Below are 16,427 nucleotides of genomic sequence, written 5' to 3'. Positions count from 1 at the left end.
TTATTTTACACTCCATTTATTAGTTAATAATGTATCCATAGACATTTTTAACTTTGTAGTTAAGAGAATACATTAAATGGGGAAGAAATGTGAGTGGGAACCATTGTCCTGTTTCCGTCTCAAGTCTAAATATTCACTTCCCAAGAATTTTAATAATCAAGTGTATGTACTGGGATCTTATATTTTTCCTATGTTTTAAGAGAACAGATTAATTTTTAAAAATTTATGGTTGCTTTAAAGGAAATTGATATACTTTCTAGAATCCAAACTAGGAAGATTTCTTAAAAATTCAGAACCTTGATGATGCTGCTAAACTTGCACAGATATTATATGTAGTTCCACATTCAAATAATAAAAATACTTGTAGGAAATAGTGGCAAAATATTTCTCAAATTCCTGAACTGAGTAAGGACAAAGCAAGCTTGACAAATGCAAATCATTGTATACTCAAAGAAATAACTAATTAATAGTCAAAGAAAATTTAGTGGATATAATATATTAGCTTTTTAAAATATAAGTATTTATTACAGTGCTTCCCTTGTTCGTTTTAGAAAAATGCTTCCTGATTACTTCTGTGGAATGAGTTCAAAGCTGATTAAAGGCTGAAATAATTAAAAATGGAAATAGTTGAGTTAAAAGAAGGTGCTCAAACCAGTCTCATTCAGGATCTTTAGTGACTACTGCTTAAAGTAGTAGATAATAATAAAAATGTTACAAACACCAGAGAAGGCAAAGAATTTCCATTAGAAAGTTAATGAAATTAGAGAAAAATAGGAAATGAGCGAGAATCTGCTTAGAAATGCTGTGAGGGAGAAATTGCCTAAACTTTATTGTCATTTTAACCACTTCTTGTCAAAAAATGAACTTAAAATGAGAGGCAATTACCAGCTATAGAGTTCAGGAAGGCAGCATTCAACTTCTGAAGCCAATTGCCTGGGATCAGATTCTACCTCTGCCATTTACTAGCATTATGGCGTTAGGGAGGTAATTGGACTTCTCTGAGCCCTGGATTTCTGATCTGTAAAATGGGTTAATGTCAGTATCTTCTTCAGAGTTGTTGGGTTGATATATGCAAAACCTTTATAATTAACTATTAGCTAATGAAATGAACATATCCATTGGGTAGAATATGCAGTATAATCTTGTTCTAAGTAGTGCCTGCTGGTGAAACATTTATAAGGATAGATGATTTTCCCAATTATCCATAATAATAATTAACACTGAATTTATACCGAGCATTGTTCCAAAAATGCAAATTCCTGATATTAGATGATTATGGAAATGTTTATAGGACTAGAAGATATGCAAATTTGTAGGAAATAATCTAGTGAAAAGGTCGATATTATACTAGAAGATGGACAAATGTTGAGAAGGACCTTTGAGAGTATTTAAGTCAGTATTTCGTACCTAATCTGCTGGCTGGAATCAAGAGATGGCTTTTGAAAAAAATTTCTGGTTTCCCAACATGGACAAATGAGAATCTCTGGGGGCAGATCTCAGACATCAGTATTTTCTAAAGTTCTCAGGCGATTCTAACCTGTAACTAGGACAGACAAACCCTGAAATTTCATTTCCGTTGCTTAATTTTACACATATAGAAACTGAAGTCTGGAGAGGTGAAGTGGTTTGCCTAACGGCATAGCTAGCTGATTGTGTTCTGCCTAATTTCTTTCTGGTCTAAATGTGATCATTTCTCCAAATGTTTGGCTCTATATTAAGAGTTGGGGGTGGTTCATTGTAATAATGATTACACAAATGATTCACATTTTAAAAGATTTGCTAGATTAATCTATAAAAGAAATTAAATGAAGGCTTAAGATAGGAATGAATGAATATACAAATAATTCTTCCCTATTTATAAAAAAGATATATAGAAATACATTTCTTATAGTATTAAGTAAACACAAATTTAAAAAAATATATATATAGTAATGATAAATAGCACAAATATTAAAGAATATAAAAGCTGTGATAGTACTTACTTACTCCATAATGGTAAGAGTCAAGAAAGAGAGGTTGGATTACAAATGTTTGATTTCCTATTTATAGACTCCATGAGTTGAAAAGAAATAGCAAACCCTATATACACAAAAGGAAATTGATGCAAATAGACATAATGTAGGTAGAGATTAAAGACACCTTCTTTTGCACCCCTTATTCAGAATGATAGAGGTAAAACATTTGTTTCCTCTGTCAGGTTTGAATATCTCAAAAGCTTTAAAAAAGGGTGGACATTTAAAAGGGGATTGGCCCAGCGAATCTCCTCCCTCTAGAATCCAGAATTTCTGCAAGTGGCATTGATTTTTTCTTTAATGATGTTTTCTTTTAATATGAACCTTTATACATACGGTTCAATTTTTCTAAAGGCTAGTTTCTGTTTAAATTTATTCATTAAGATGTTTGACTTCTTTAATTCTACTTTTCTCTTAAAACAGGTTTCTGCTGCAGAAAATAATGGAAATGAAGCAGGGGTAAGAGAGCTACTGAAAAGGATTGTGCAGAAAGAAAACTGGTTTTCTACATTTCTGACTATTCTGAGGCAGACGGGAAACGATGCGCTTGCCCGGGAGTTCACAGGCACCGATTGCTGTGAAGGCAGTACAGGTATTGCTCATTCTGCAAAGGACAGCTTTGTGTGTTTTGCCTAGTGATTGAGAGTTTAATGAAGCCTATAGATATGGTGCCCAAAGAAAAGGATGTTTAGAATCTGAATTTCAGATCTGTTTTCTTCTCCTTAAAAATGAAGAAATTGCTGCCTGGGAAAAGATGAACCTCCCAAAGACCATAACACTCAACAAGCTGGGCTAGAATATTGGCCACTGACTCCTCATCCAACATGTTTTCCATTTTCCATCTTATTTTGAAAACAAAGGGATTGTCTGAGATTTTTATCAAGATCATTTTAACATTGCTTAGACAAATAAATTGGAAGAAAATATTTTAGTGGTTATTACAATTATGCTACAAAGTCTTCAGGACATTTATATAATACTTTGAGGAATTTATTAAACATTTGATAAAAAGTCTATAATTGCTAATGTATCACAATATTATTTTCTTTGAGTTTTTCAAAGTGTTCAATTATAATAATACAAATAGCATAGCTCTTTCACATATGTTATTTGTAAATATAGTATTAACTGCCACCTTATTTTTCTTTACAGAGTATGTATCCTATGTTTTAAAGAAGTAACAAATGAAAGACAAATTAAAATTTAATTGGCAATGAATGGTTACCAATATATAGTTGTTATAATTTATATACAATTATATATAATTTAAATGGAGTGTAATCATTTCAAGCTTACTTTACTTCTTTTATTCAGTCAGGCATTCAATCAACGTGTAACGAGTACCAACAATATACCAGATACTGTTCCAGGTGCTGGGGATATGGACTTAAATGAGACATACGCAGTCCCTGTTTCCATAAATCATACTTTATAATGGAATAAGAAACAGTTTTCTAAGTTACTTATACAAAAGATGTGGCACCCCACTCCAGTACTCTTGCCTGGAAAATCCCATGGATGGAGGAGCCTGGTAGGCTACAGTCCATGGGGTCGCTAAGAGTCGGACACGACTGAGCGACTTTGCTTTCACTTTTCACTTTCATGCACTGGAGAAGGAAATGGCAACCCACTCCAGTGTTCTTGCCTGGAGAATCCCAGGGACGGGGGAGCCTGGTGGCTGCCGTCTATGGGGTCACACAGAGTCGGACACGACTGAAGTGACTTAGCATAGCATAGCATATACAAAAGAAAAAACAGATAATTACCAAATCATTAGACCAAAGAGTATATTATGATTTTATGTTGTATTATTTATGAAGTAGCTTAATTTTGCTCAGTAGTTAGAAATACACACGATATATATGAACATATATATCGTGTGTATATATATATGTATAGTGTGTATATATATATAATAGTGTTTACATATTTATGTGTATATATAGACAAATATTTTTACTATGTGATATTAAAAAGCCCTAAAGAATTACAAAATTGATGTTAATAAACTTGTGTGTAAGTGAACCATGGGAAGTAGAGTGCCTTCCATGTTTGTGGAAGGTCTTTTTGTTTCACCCCAAAACAAATGCTGTGTGGTGTCATAAGTTTGAAATGGCCACAAAGTGAAAAGCTCAAGAGGCTCCCCCTTGTCTCTGAAATCATTTAGGGATTTGAGGGGATTCATTCAGCCAAAGATGGTCAATCCAGTTTTCAAAAGCCAGGAGTAATTCCATGATTTGTCCACTAGCAGTTTCCTCGGTTCCTGCTGTCATTTTTTTCTATTTCCACAGCAAAGTTTAATTGTATAAGGAAAATTCCCTCTCAATAGGAAGCATCTTGATTTTGCTTTAGTACTCTGGAGGGAGCTAAATGATACTACTTGCTTGCAATATCAAGATTATAGTTGTTTGGGTTTTTTTGCATTTATTTATTATGGCTCAGCTGTTATTTCTATAGCATAACTCTAATGCCAATCTGCTACTTCTAAAGGAACTTCAGGTCAAATTTACAAACAATGATGGGGCCAGTGTCTCCCTTATCCCTCCAGGATAAGCCAGACTCCAGTGCAGATCACACCTTATGATGAGTTCCCTTTCAAGACCACATGGGACCATTTCCATCCACAACAACATTCTAGACTTGAACTCTGAAATGGCTACAGTCTTGATTTTTTTGTTTCCTGGGAAATTTTGGTCTCCATATATCAAGGGATATTTGAAAGAGCAGCCTTGCAGATCACAAAAGACCTTGTTACATCCATCCTCTAAAGTAGAGGGTAACTACCCATCTTACAGCTGTGTACTAGTTTAGGAAAAAGGCTAGAAGATTGGCTCAAAAGTATCTTCCAACTCTCATGACACAGACAATATGTCTGGCTGCATTGCTTTCTTTTTTTGTGGGGGTGGTTGTTGGGGCAGAGCAACAAGTTATATACAACATATTTCTTTCTAAGATATTTTGGTGCCTTTTTAGAAGTCTAATTCGATTTTTCAAATTCTAATTCTTTGAACAATAGCAATCCTAGGTGAAGAATACATGTGTAATAGCTGTGTAATAACGCACCTATCACATACATCTACCTAATATTCACAAAACCTCCTCTTTACTTTCCTTATTATATGCCATGACTGTGACTGTCTTTAAGTGTCTATTTCAGAATGGCTTAGGCACTAGTTTATCCAAATTCCTCCTGCCTGTGGACTTACATTGGCTGACGAAGGTCAAGCACTTTATAAAAAGAATAAAGACCCTTCTGAAAAGAAAAAAAACATGGCACTAATTAATTGTCTTTCATTCTTTTCACCCTCCCTGGTGTCCTGACAGGATCCTCTTAAATTTGGGGCTTTCCTTCTTTCAACCAAAGTGGATGATGATAGATGTTGCCCTAGATATGTGGGCTCTTAAAAGGCAGGGAGCAGGATTAGGGTTTCCGAGCCTCTTTTTTTTTTAAGTTTTTAAATTAATTAATTTATTTTTGGCTGCACTGGGTCTTTGTTTCTGTGCCTGGACTTTCTCTAGTTGCATACAGTGGGGGCTTCTCATTGCAGTGGCTTCTTTTGTTGCAGAGCACGGGCTCCAGGGCTCCTGGGCTCAGTAGTTGCAGTATGCAGGCTTGATTGCCCAGAAGCACATGGAATCTTCCTGGCTCTTGCTCAGTCGCTATGTGTCTGACTCTTTTTGACCTCATGGACTGTAGCTTGCCAGGCTCCTCTTTCCATTGGGTTTTCCAGGCAAGAATACTGGAGTGAGCTGCCAGTTCCTTCTCCAGGGGATCTTTCTGACCCAGAGATCAAATCCATGTCCCCTGCATTAGCAGGCGGGTTCTTAACCACTTAACCAGGGAAGTCCTCTATGCTTCTTTCAAAAGTTGGATAGAGGTTACAATCTCCATCTGGGATTCAGTATTCTTACATTCTCACTACCCCTACCAGCAGTCAGGGTACTCCCGACAAACTCATTCCAAACAAGTAGGGCTCACTTCTCCTGTCCTCAGAAAATCCAATCAGGGGTTCAGGATTTAAATATTGTTTGCTGATCTGTACATAATCATGCCCAGAACAAAGTTAGCTGTGATTATTCACGTGGTAGGAGCTGCTGTGGGCAGAATTGTGCCCTCCTCAACCCATGAATTCAGAGGTTGAAGCCCCAACCACCTCTGTGACTGTACCTGGAGGTGTGTCTTTAGGAGGTAATCAAGGTTAAATGAGATCATCAGAGCAGGCCCCAGTCTGGTGGGCCCAAGGCCTTAGAAGAAGAATAAAAATGAGGTCTCTGTCCATGTGAGGACACTGTGAAGAGGTCACACTCAGCAATCTCAGAAATAAACTCTCATCAGAGACCAAATGCTGGCACATTGACCATAGACTTCAAATTTCTAGAAATATGATAAAATACCTTTTTTTTACTTTAGCCACTCGGTCTACGGTGCTTTGTCAAGCTGGCCTGCACCGATTAATACAGGAGACTGGGCTCTGGAGCCTGACACTTACTGAATCCTGGCTCCTTCATGTCTCTGGATGTGTGACTTTCACCAGGTACCTGCCCATCCTATGCCTCAAATTACTCCTCTGTGAAATGGGGATAATAATATTACTTATCATCGGGATTATTTTTAGGATTAAATGATTTAACATTAGTAAAGCACAAAATAAATTGCCTATTATTATTATAAACCCCAAATATGCCTAATATATACCTATGAATATTATCAAATCATCTTGTCTAAAGACAAACTCCAAAGTCAGAACAGTTGTCTTCAGGAAATTCTCCATACACAGCATGTATTTTCTCCTTATTCTTTAAGATAGGTTAATCAAAAATGATACTTTAGGAAATTTTCTTTATAGCATCAGTCTCTGACAGATTGTACTTCAGAAGGGCAAAACTCTTGTTTTTCTTCGTAACCCACAAAAGGATTTAAGAAAACACTCAGTGCTTGTCGGTTGAAGGGAAAAAAGGCCAGATGAAAGAAATAGAGGGAAAGAGAAAAGAATGATCAGAATATTTTATTAAATTTCTAAAAAATCTCCAGAAATTCAAAATACATGAATGTAGGCTGACATTAAAGCATATGTACATCTCATGTAGAATGCACAGCGAGAGAAAAAAATGGCAAGATCACAAGTTAAAGAAAAACTACCACCAAATTTGCATTTTCACTAATGCAGTCTTATGTGTGACTTTGTATCACTGAAATAAGTGGCTTACTTCCTAAAGGTGATGGTCAGATAGGAAATCATCACACTTACGATTAGCATAATACTTAATATTATATTGGCTTTTTAGATAAAATTTAGTCATCACAAAAGAATTACTCACTGTGTTCATATTAAAAATAAAAATACTGTGTCAGAATGTAAAAACATGTTCCAAACCTTTCAAAATGTCAAACCACTGAAGTGTATTTAGGCATATCTCTACTAGAGACCCCACTTGGTTTTCAAAATAAAAATAGCAGCTCTTTATATTGTATAAAACCTTGCATTTCATTGCAATCTGCATTCTGTTTAGAATTTCAAAGTATGTAAGTATATTCAGGTTAATCTCTATTAGGAACCCTTATTTGTTTTCAAAACACCAATGACAGTTACGTATACTGTATAAAAGCTTGCATGGCACTATTGCTTACTTTCTGATACTTTTGTTCACAGAGTCTGAGAATTTATCACAAGAAGATGGTCTCGAAGTCAAAGAGCCACTCCTTTTAGCCACGGATCAGCCAAATCTGGAGGTCTTGGACATAGAGAATAGTTCATTGGAATCGTCTTTTGCAGATTCTTCTATAGTTTCAGGTACTTGGCGCACACACATACTTTACTGCACTAATTAACTATTTCCGGAAAAATCAATTGTTGCATTGATAACATTAGGATCTATTAAACAGAGGGAGGAAATTTGGGCTTTGGGGTTTTGTATTTGTATTCAGATAATATTTCTGGAGGATATTAAATGAAAATTATTGCTCTTTGTGGCTAAAAATCTTTTAAAGCTAATGCAATATTAATATGTTATAAATATGAACACACTCAGTTCTAATTTTATTTTATAAACATGTCCATGGTTCTTGTCATATGATAAGTATCATAAGTGCATCCCATGATTTTCAAAGTACTTTCAAACACATGAATTAGTTTGACTCATCCAAAGTTCCGAGAATTAAATGAAGGTATTACCTTTTCCCTTTTTTACAGATTAGGGTGTCACAGAAAGGTTAGGCCGGACTGTAGAAACCAAAACCAAGGTTGTAGAAAGGAAGATGAATGGGTGCTAAACAGGAGTTTGCTTGAATTTCAGTAACTAATTGGTGTGGGTACTAGATACCACCATATCCACCTCTTTTGATATGAAACAGGCTTGGAAGAATGAAACAAATTTAACCATTTCCCCTCCCTTGTTTTCTCGTAATAGGAGAAGCCTTCTGTCCTTCCCCTCTGCCACCCCAAATGGCCATGTTCATTTTTCACTAGAAATAGTTGCTGGAAGTCTGTGGTGTACTAGTAAATGCTTACCAAGTGGCCCTATAGGGAAAAGAAAAAGCCTTGATGTTTAGGATATGCCATCTTCATGGTGTAAATACTTTTACCACGGCTATTTTCAAGCGTCCACATAATGTCACTGAACACTGAGTTGGGAATAGATGTGCAGTGCATTATTTGCCATTTATTACATGGAGACGATAGACTTAAATAGCCTCAGCTTCACTGATGATTGTAAAATCTACAAAAATGATTAGAAAATGAAGAGTTTTACGTATTCATTACCTTTGGTTTAATATAATTTAGTTAGTAAGTCCATATCATTTAATTTGTAAAGATGCTTGTGCTTAACATTAATAAAATTCCACAAAATTCGAGAAAATTTAACAGTTGTTCCTGTGGGCCCGTATAAGCTGACTCTATCACACTACCGCAAAATACACTGTTTTCACCTCAGAAAAAGTAATATAGCTGCGTTGTAGGAAATTTGGAAAACAGAAAACAAAGGAAAAAACCACTCCCCCTTTCCCAATAAAATACATTACTCTTCATATTTGGGTATTTGTTCTTCTCATTTTTTTACATACCTGGATGTCTATATACAATGGCATTTCTCCTGTATTTATTAAATATTCTTCTACAGCACGATTTTTAACAATTGAATAACAATTCCATCTGTTGGATGCTTTTTAGTTAATTAACCACCTTTTGAATATTTAGGATGTTTCCAAATTTCTACATCATGAGTAATGCTGCACTAAGTCTTTTTGTATTTATATCTCAGTTTAATTCTTTTTAAATTTATGTTTTATTTTTTAAAATTTACTGTATTGAAGTATAATTGATTTACAGTGTTGTCTCAGTATCTGCTTACAGCAAAGTAATTCAGTTATATATATATATATTCTTTTTCATATTCTTTCCCTATGGTTTGTTTATTACAGGGTAGTGACTATATTTCTTTGTGCTGTACAGTGGGGCCTTGTTCATCCATTCTCTATGTAATAATTTGTGTCTGCTAACCCCAAGCTCTCAATTCATCTGTCTCCCCACCCAGTTTAATTCTTAAAGACATACTACCTAATTGAAATTTCTGATTTCAAATGATTTCTACAGTTTCAAGGCACTTGATATTTAATGCCATATTTTACTCCAGGAAATTGTACCAAACAATATAGGGGAATACTTACTGTCCTGAAGGCTCTTGTACATGAGTGGGCAATGCTGTTTTTAAACTTAACCAATTTGCTATGTTACTACCTGAATTTGAGTTTTTAATTTCCAATGAAAAACATATTTACCAGTTCATTCTTTTTGTTGTTGTTGCTTATTACCTATTTTTCTTTTAGGGCATTTATATTCTTCTTGCTGGTTTAGGTGAATTAGCTAAATATATAGGGTAACAATCCTTTGTCATAAATAGTACCAAGGTCTTTTATAGCTTGCCTGCAATTTAGCCTTGTTTATTTAAGATGTTGGGTTTTTTTAGTGGGATATTCTGAAGCATTAATGTGCTTATTAGTCACCTGGAGGAGGGGTCTTATTGAAATGCAGACATTGATTCATAGGTTCTGTGAGGAGCCTGAGATTCTGTCCTATTCACTTGTTCCCAGGTGATGCTGCTACAGCTGGTCTTGGACCACAATTTAATGTACAGAATAGCAAACCTGAATTCTAGAGAATCTTTCTTTTTTTTTTTTTTTCATTTCAGCAGCTGTGCTTTCTTTCAGAAATCATGGTTGTATAGGAATGCCAAAATTACTACCTGAATGTGGATTTTTCATGTTTTAATAAACTTCCTTGTTAGGCTACCTGACATCTCTGTGGGTTACTGGCTATTTTCTAAATTCACACTAGAAAGAATTAAACCCAGGACTGAGGCTGATAGTCAATCTTCATCTCAAATGAAGGGTTTTCATCAAACTTGCCAGCCTAATGCATCTTGTCAGCCTGCAGTATCTGTGGAACATTCAGAGTCTCAGCAAGGACAAAATTAAATGCAAAACTTTTTTTTTCTTTAATCTGTTTTCTGGGACTTCCCTGATGATCCAGTGGTTAGGACTCCAAGAGTCCACTTCAGCAGGGCTTGAGTTCAATCCCTAGTCAGGGAACAAGGATTCCACAGCCATGCATGGTGCAGCCTTAAAAAAAAAAAATCTGTTTTCTTACTATTTAATATAAAACATAAATTTGCATCATGTGAAAAAATCTGGATTTTACAATAATGGTCTTGAGGGACAGGAAAGGGTTTGTTTTCCTTCTTGGGGTCCCCTCCGTCCCTTTCTTTCACTTCTTCCTTTTAACAAATCTTTATTAAACTCCTATTGTGTGCCAGGCATGCACTGTTCAGTTCAGCATGTAAATATTGTGATGGAACAAAATAGAAGAGGCTTCTGCCCCAGTGGAGCTTTCCATGATGGGCATGTCAGCCAAGCAGTAGTCACTCTGTCACTGCACAAAGTGCTGTGGAAGAAAAGTACAGGCTGTTAAGACGTGTGCTAGTCTGAGGACATGTACAACAAACCGTACCATAATCTGAGGACTCCATCCTGTTCAAGACTTCAACAGCTACTAGGCTGTGAGGTTCTTGTGCTGTCTGAACTTCTCGTGTGGACTTGCGAACAGGTTCATCCAATCCATTCTGGCAACCGATCTACGAAAGTGTAATGCCTTGTGCTTCAGGCCTTGACACTGCTTTTGGTAGATGTAGATCCTCCCAGTTATTTGCTTCTTTTGTTGTTGTTCTTCAGAACTAAGAATTACTGATGTAAATGACTTTTACATTAAGAATCATTACCCCCAAAGAAGTTATTGGAATTCTTTTGACAGAAGTTTTTGTTGCAAGATTAACTGTAGAAGGATTTTGCCTACATTGTTATTCTTTGGCAAACTTAACAATCAGGATAAATATGAAAGTATTCAATATTGAAAATATTCAATAATACTAATTTACATAATTTTGCGCATCTTACTGATATTGATAATGTATAATCTTTAGCTTGAATTTCAGTACATCAGGTTAAGATTCCAAGTACAGTTACCAAGGTAGCATTGAAAGAAACTTATTACTTAAGCCACACACATTCTATAAATATGAGATTTCATATGCAAAAAGAAAAAATGTGGCTTGAATTATTTCTAATTTTAAATTAGACTTCTCTAAGTTTTGTTTCCAAATCAATTTCTAAAGTATTTTTTTTTCAGTGCCCAATAGTCTTTGTGGATACAAATGATAAATATTTATAGTTTTCAGGCAAAGATTCTTTATATATTGTTTTTAACCTTTTGTACTCCTTAACACTCCTGTCAGGTAAGACACTAGCGTTAGTAACAGTGGCCCACCGTGAAACTAATTTTAATCACAGCTCTCCTTCAACCTGGGGGTGATAGATCAGAATTCCCGAGTGGGCAGTCCTGGACAGTCAGTTTTGTTATGCCTCCGCATCAGGGGTTGGCATTTCTTCTTCCTTTCTCCTTTCAACTGCTTCCCTTTAAAAAGTGGTTAATAATTAAGATAGACCCACACTAATGCAATAATCTGTTTTTTCCCACACTAATACAATAATTTCTAAAGGATATTTGAATAGTTTTCAGACTATTCATAGAATTTCATGCTGGATGTAATAGTTCTGCTTTCTTTAGTCACTGGTCATTTTCTAACAAGAAACTATTGGGAAACTTTGATGTTTCTCTGGATCACATGTCCCTAGAAAATATCAGAGGGACACAAAGCCCACATTCATTCTCTTCGATTAAAAATAATTTAACTATAGAAAATATACAGTTATCTGGTATATGTTAAGTTTATAGGCTTATGGTAAAATTGCTTATGCAATCATTTTTAATTTCTACTGTTAACTTTGTTAAAACAAATAAGTGGTTATTTTACTTATTTAAAAGTTGACTTTTTTAATACACTATTTTATAAATTAGTGCCCTGTAATTAGATAAAAACAAAGCAAATGAGATTTAAAACTAAATAATAAAATTTATTGTGTTTGGGATGAACTTACATTTACGCAGAGTTCCGCAGATAATCCCCCAAACTTCTTTTACCATTCTTCGCTAGATTTCCCTGTTACTAAACTAGAAAATGCAAATTCCACAGATTGGACAGCAGAGGGCGCTTTGACATTTATAAAGAGAGTAGAATGTCACTGTTCCCGGGTGGACGATTATAATGTAACAGGATGAGTGTGCCATGTGTGAATACACAGTGCGCATGACTGTGAGTGCATGTGTATATTTTGATTTATATATTCGTTCACGTGAAGATTTTAAAATTCCACCCCAGCTAATGAGCTTACCAACCTGCTTGTTTTCAGACTTTAATACCTTCTTTTTCATATTCCCCCATATGTTCCACTCCTTAGGTTTATCCGGTGACATTATGCTTTGGAATATATTGTGGATATATTTTGCATAGATCATGTTCTGTAGGAGGGGTTTAAAAATTGACCTTTATAAAACAGCCTCCTTCTTTCTGGCCCAATCTGTTAGAGCATTCTTTTTGTTGTTGTTTTGTTTTGCCTTTTTATAGACCAAAGTCCAATCTTAGACTTGGTCTATAGTAATCTCTGTAAAAATGCCACAAAATTTATCCTTGCACTTGCAGACCAGAATAATGTTCTTTAGTACTAACCTCTAGAAATTTCGAGATTTTTAGAATCTCTAGAAATACGTACCACATAGCACTTGAGAGCTTAGTGGGAAAGATAATTGATACAGCAGTCTTCAGTAATACTGTGAGAGATCACCCATACTATTATGGGATTGCTTTGAATTTAGATAGCTCTCCTTTACATCTCTATCACTTCTAAATTTAGTTATATTAATTATTGGGAACTAGAAATACTAGTACAGAAATCCAAGAGGCAAATATTATTTTGACTTGAGAAAGAGAGAGAGAGTTTGTTACAACTGCTGTTTTGTGTTTGTTAAAAGAAAATCTAGGATTGTATTTTGTTTGAAACCCACCGAGAGACATCTAGGTTAGTTATACGACCCCCAATTGCATAATAATTCTAGGAGGATTACTGTTCATATCTCAGGAGTGAGAATATCAGTATTTTGATGGGGAAAAAACCTCTCTGCTGTGCAGCTAAAATGAGTTGGATTTATTTTCATGATTTTTATATGGCTACAAGCTTAAAGTTTTTTCAGCAGAGTTTCAACAAATGTGATTTTAATTTGAGCATTAGACATTATCTTCTCTATTTGAATAGGACTAGAAGCTGAGAATAAGTTCTGGCCAAGTGCTAGGGTACTGTCCTCACCCTCAGAGAGTTTATAATCCAGTTCAAGAAAACAAGTTTTGTGCCCCTAAACACAGACAGTAATCTGTCTCTAGGAAAAGAGAATACATTAGAGAAGCCTGGGAAGACTTACCACAGAGGAGGATTGGAAGGCAGTTCATCTGCACTTTGAAGGTCCTGTGTTGGGTTTGTAAACAGAAGTGGCAGCCAACACTTTCCGTTGTATGGATAGCATAAGCAAAAGTGCAGGTATAAAGAAGGTTCAAAATGTGCTTTAGGGGGTATTCATAATGGAGGAGGTTATACATAATCTCTCTACCTTCTACTCAATTTTGCTAGAAACCTAAGGCTGCTAAAAAATAAAGTTTATAAAAATTTATCCAGGTATAATTAACACATGGGCAGAGGAGTCCAGTGGGTAATACAGTCCATGGGGTCGCAGACAGTTGGCCACGACCGAGTGGCTGAGCATGCTCCCACATATTAAACAGAGGAAAATCCAGTTGTATTAATAATAAACATAGCAAAATACTGTGAAAAATGTGGGTAGGAAAACAGTTGGATTCCAGAGGAGCATTTATGAAGGAGCCGGTGGGAGGTAAGATTTCTAGGATCAATGAAAGTTAGCAGGTTTCTTTTACTATGATTTTTACAAAGACTTGTCCTGAGGCAAAAAACAAAAAACAAAAAAACCCTCTTACATGTTTATCATTTAGACAATTATGGACTATTAGCCCAAACCATGTGTGATGATTTCAGATGGTGTTTGTAGGAGAGTGTTTCATTACAGAGATTTATCCATCAGGATGCTGGAACGGGTTCCTTCTGGCTTGCAGGAGCCCAGCGTGTAAATCTCTTCCCAGCTCCACTGGGTGACATCATGCTGGTAGCTTGAAATCAGTCATGGTGGGGAATATGAACACCGTCAATGTTGGCAAGCACTTTTATTTTATTTTTGAACTAGATCTTTGTCTTATTAAATTAGATCAAATAGAACTTACAAATCAAGCCATCAAGTCAATGTGGCAAACACTTTTAAATTATCACTTTCTTTTTTTCCTCCCCGAAAGCTACTACTGAATATTTACCAGGATTTGCCTTTATTTATCGTTTTAAAGAATTTATTTTTTGATGTGGACCATCTTTAAAGTCTTTATTGAATTTTTTACAATATTGCTTATGTTTTATGTTTTTGGTTTTTTTGGCCACGAGGTAGGTGGAATCTTAGCTCCCCAACCAGGGATCAAACCCTCACCCTCTGCATTAGAAGGCAACATCTTAACCACTGGACCTCCAGGAAAGTCCCTACCAGGATACCTTTAAATGCACCTCTCTCCATACTTTCCTCAGATCCACATAACTTGAATAGCTTTTCCTGAAGGGTACCTACCAACCAAAGAGGTTTCCACTGCCCATCTATCTTGCATGTATTCCTACACTCTGCATTGCCAAGACTTACTTCCCATGTGGTCATCATGCTTATCACTCATAACGGACTCTGCTCTCAGACTTTTTACCTGTTACTGACAAGCAGTGAATGAATGGGTCACTCTAGTGGGTATGACTATCCCTACAACCCTGTACTTGAATCACTGTCTTTCTCTTTAAGACTCAAGTCCAAAGGCTAAAGGGCATAGATGACACAATTTAAGCCAACATCAATATACACAATTCTAATTTAATTCTGGCTGAAACACTTCAGCAGAGTGAATTCTATAAACAGGAGCAGAGGCGCTCGGTGGATAGCCATGTGGGCCTGTGGCTCTAGGAGATTTTTTTTTTTTTTCCTTTGGGGAACTCATTTCCTAGAAGCTTGGATCCAGGAGAGAATATGCAAGGTGGGTGGAGGTGGCTTCTCTCCATTCTGCGGGAACACATGTTCCCTGGCACAGAGAGCAGAATCTGACAGACCAAAATGTAAGCGTGTGTGTGTGCGCGCACACACGCACGCACAAATCCATATACATAGAGCTGAAAATAAAAGTCATCTATCTCCTTTCAGAAAAGATAGTTATTTCAAAAGAAAAGGAGATTGGTATTATTAGTAGTATGACAGTAAGCACACTTGTAAAGAGCCTGAGTCCTGCGTGAGCGCACATACATACACATGTGTTTGAAGCTTGGGATGGTCTTTGCTGTTCCAGACTTTGGGGATTATGCAACTAGAGAGAAGGAGGGGATAGTTGAAGAAGTAAAGCTAATGTGCGTCGAGAGGTCAGAACTAGAATAGATACACCATTACCTGGCAAGTGAAATCAGACTATTTGCATACTTTATAAACACTACCTCTCAGGAGAACCATTGGTTTTGCTGGTGCCCTTTCTCAGTAGCGCTGAGGCTCTGGCCCCATCCCTAATGTGATGCAAAAACCACGTTCCAGCAAAGAGAAGGAAAGGCTGAGGCAAGGGGTAAGACAGGAAGAATCTTCTATGAAATTATAAATGCATCTTAAGCTGAAATTAGGAGGAACACCACCTGGTAGGGATGGAAGTAAGCACCAATTGGTGTTTTACCTAATGAAGCTCAGTTCTTAGGCTGAATAAACAATATATTTATCAACTCATTGTTAATATAGCATTTTTCCAGCAGAGGGCAAACTTTACATTGAAATAGATCTGAAAAGGCCTTCAAGGAGGAGGGTTTTTTTCATTTGAAATTTAAAAAAAAAAAAAATTTTTTTTGGC

The 16,427-nt window shown here is 36.0% G+C and overlaps 1 protein-coding gene across 1 annotated transcript in view; it reads left to right on the top strand.

Moving 5' to 3' along the window:
- IFIH1 (interferon induced with helicase C domain 1) overlaps positions 1-16,427 on the top strand; it is a 55,614-nt gene that overhangs the window by 4,775 nt on the left and 34,412 nt on the right. The window contains exons 2-3 of the mRNA XM_086369938.1: positions 2,436-2,604; positions 7,664-7,804. Coding sequence (XP_086226064.1) covers positions 2,436-2,604; positions 7,664-7,804 — 310 coding nt within the window. The remainder of the gene's footprint in view (positions 1-2,435; positions 2,605-7,663; positions 7,805-16,427) is intronic.

This window comes from Bos grunniens, chromosome 2 (assembly GCF_055505025.1).
Source record: "Bos grunniens cultivar Pamir isolate PY7600 chromosome 2, Bosgru_T2T1.0, whole genome shotgun sequence".
Classification (NCBI taxonomy): Eukaryota; Metazoa; Chordata; class Mammalia; order Artiodactyla; family Bovidae; genus Bos; species Bos grunniens.
The sequence above is the reverse complement of the archived record's forward strand: the minus strand, read 5'-3'. Positions and strand labels throughout refer to the sequence as shown.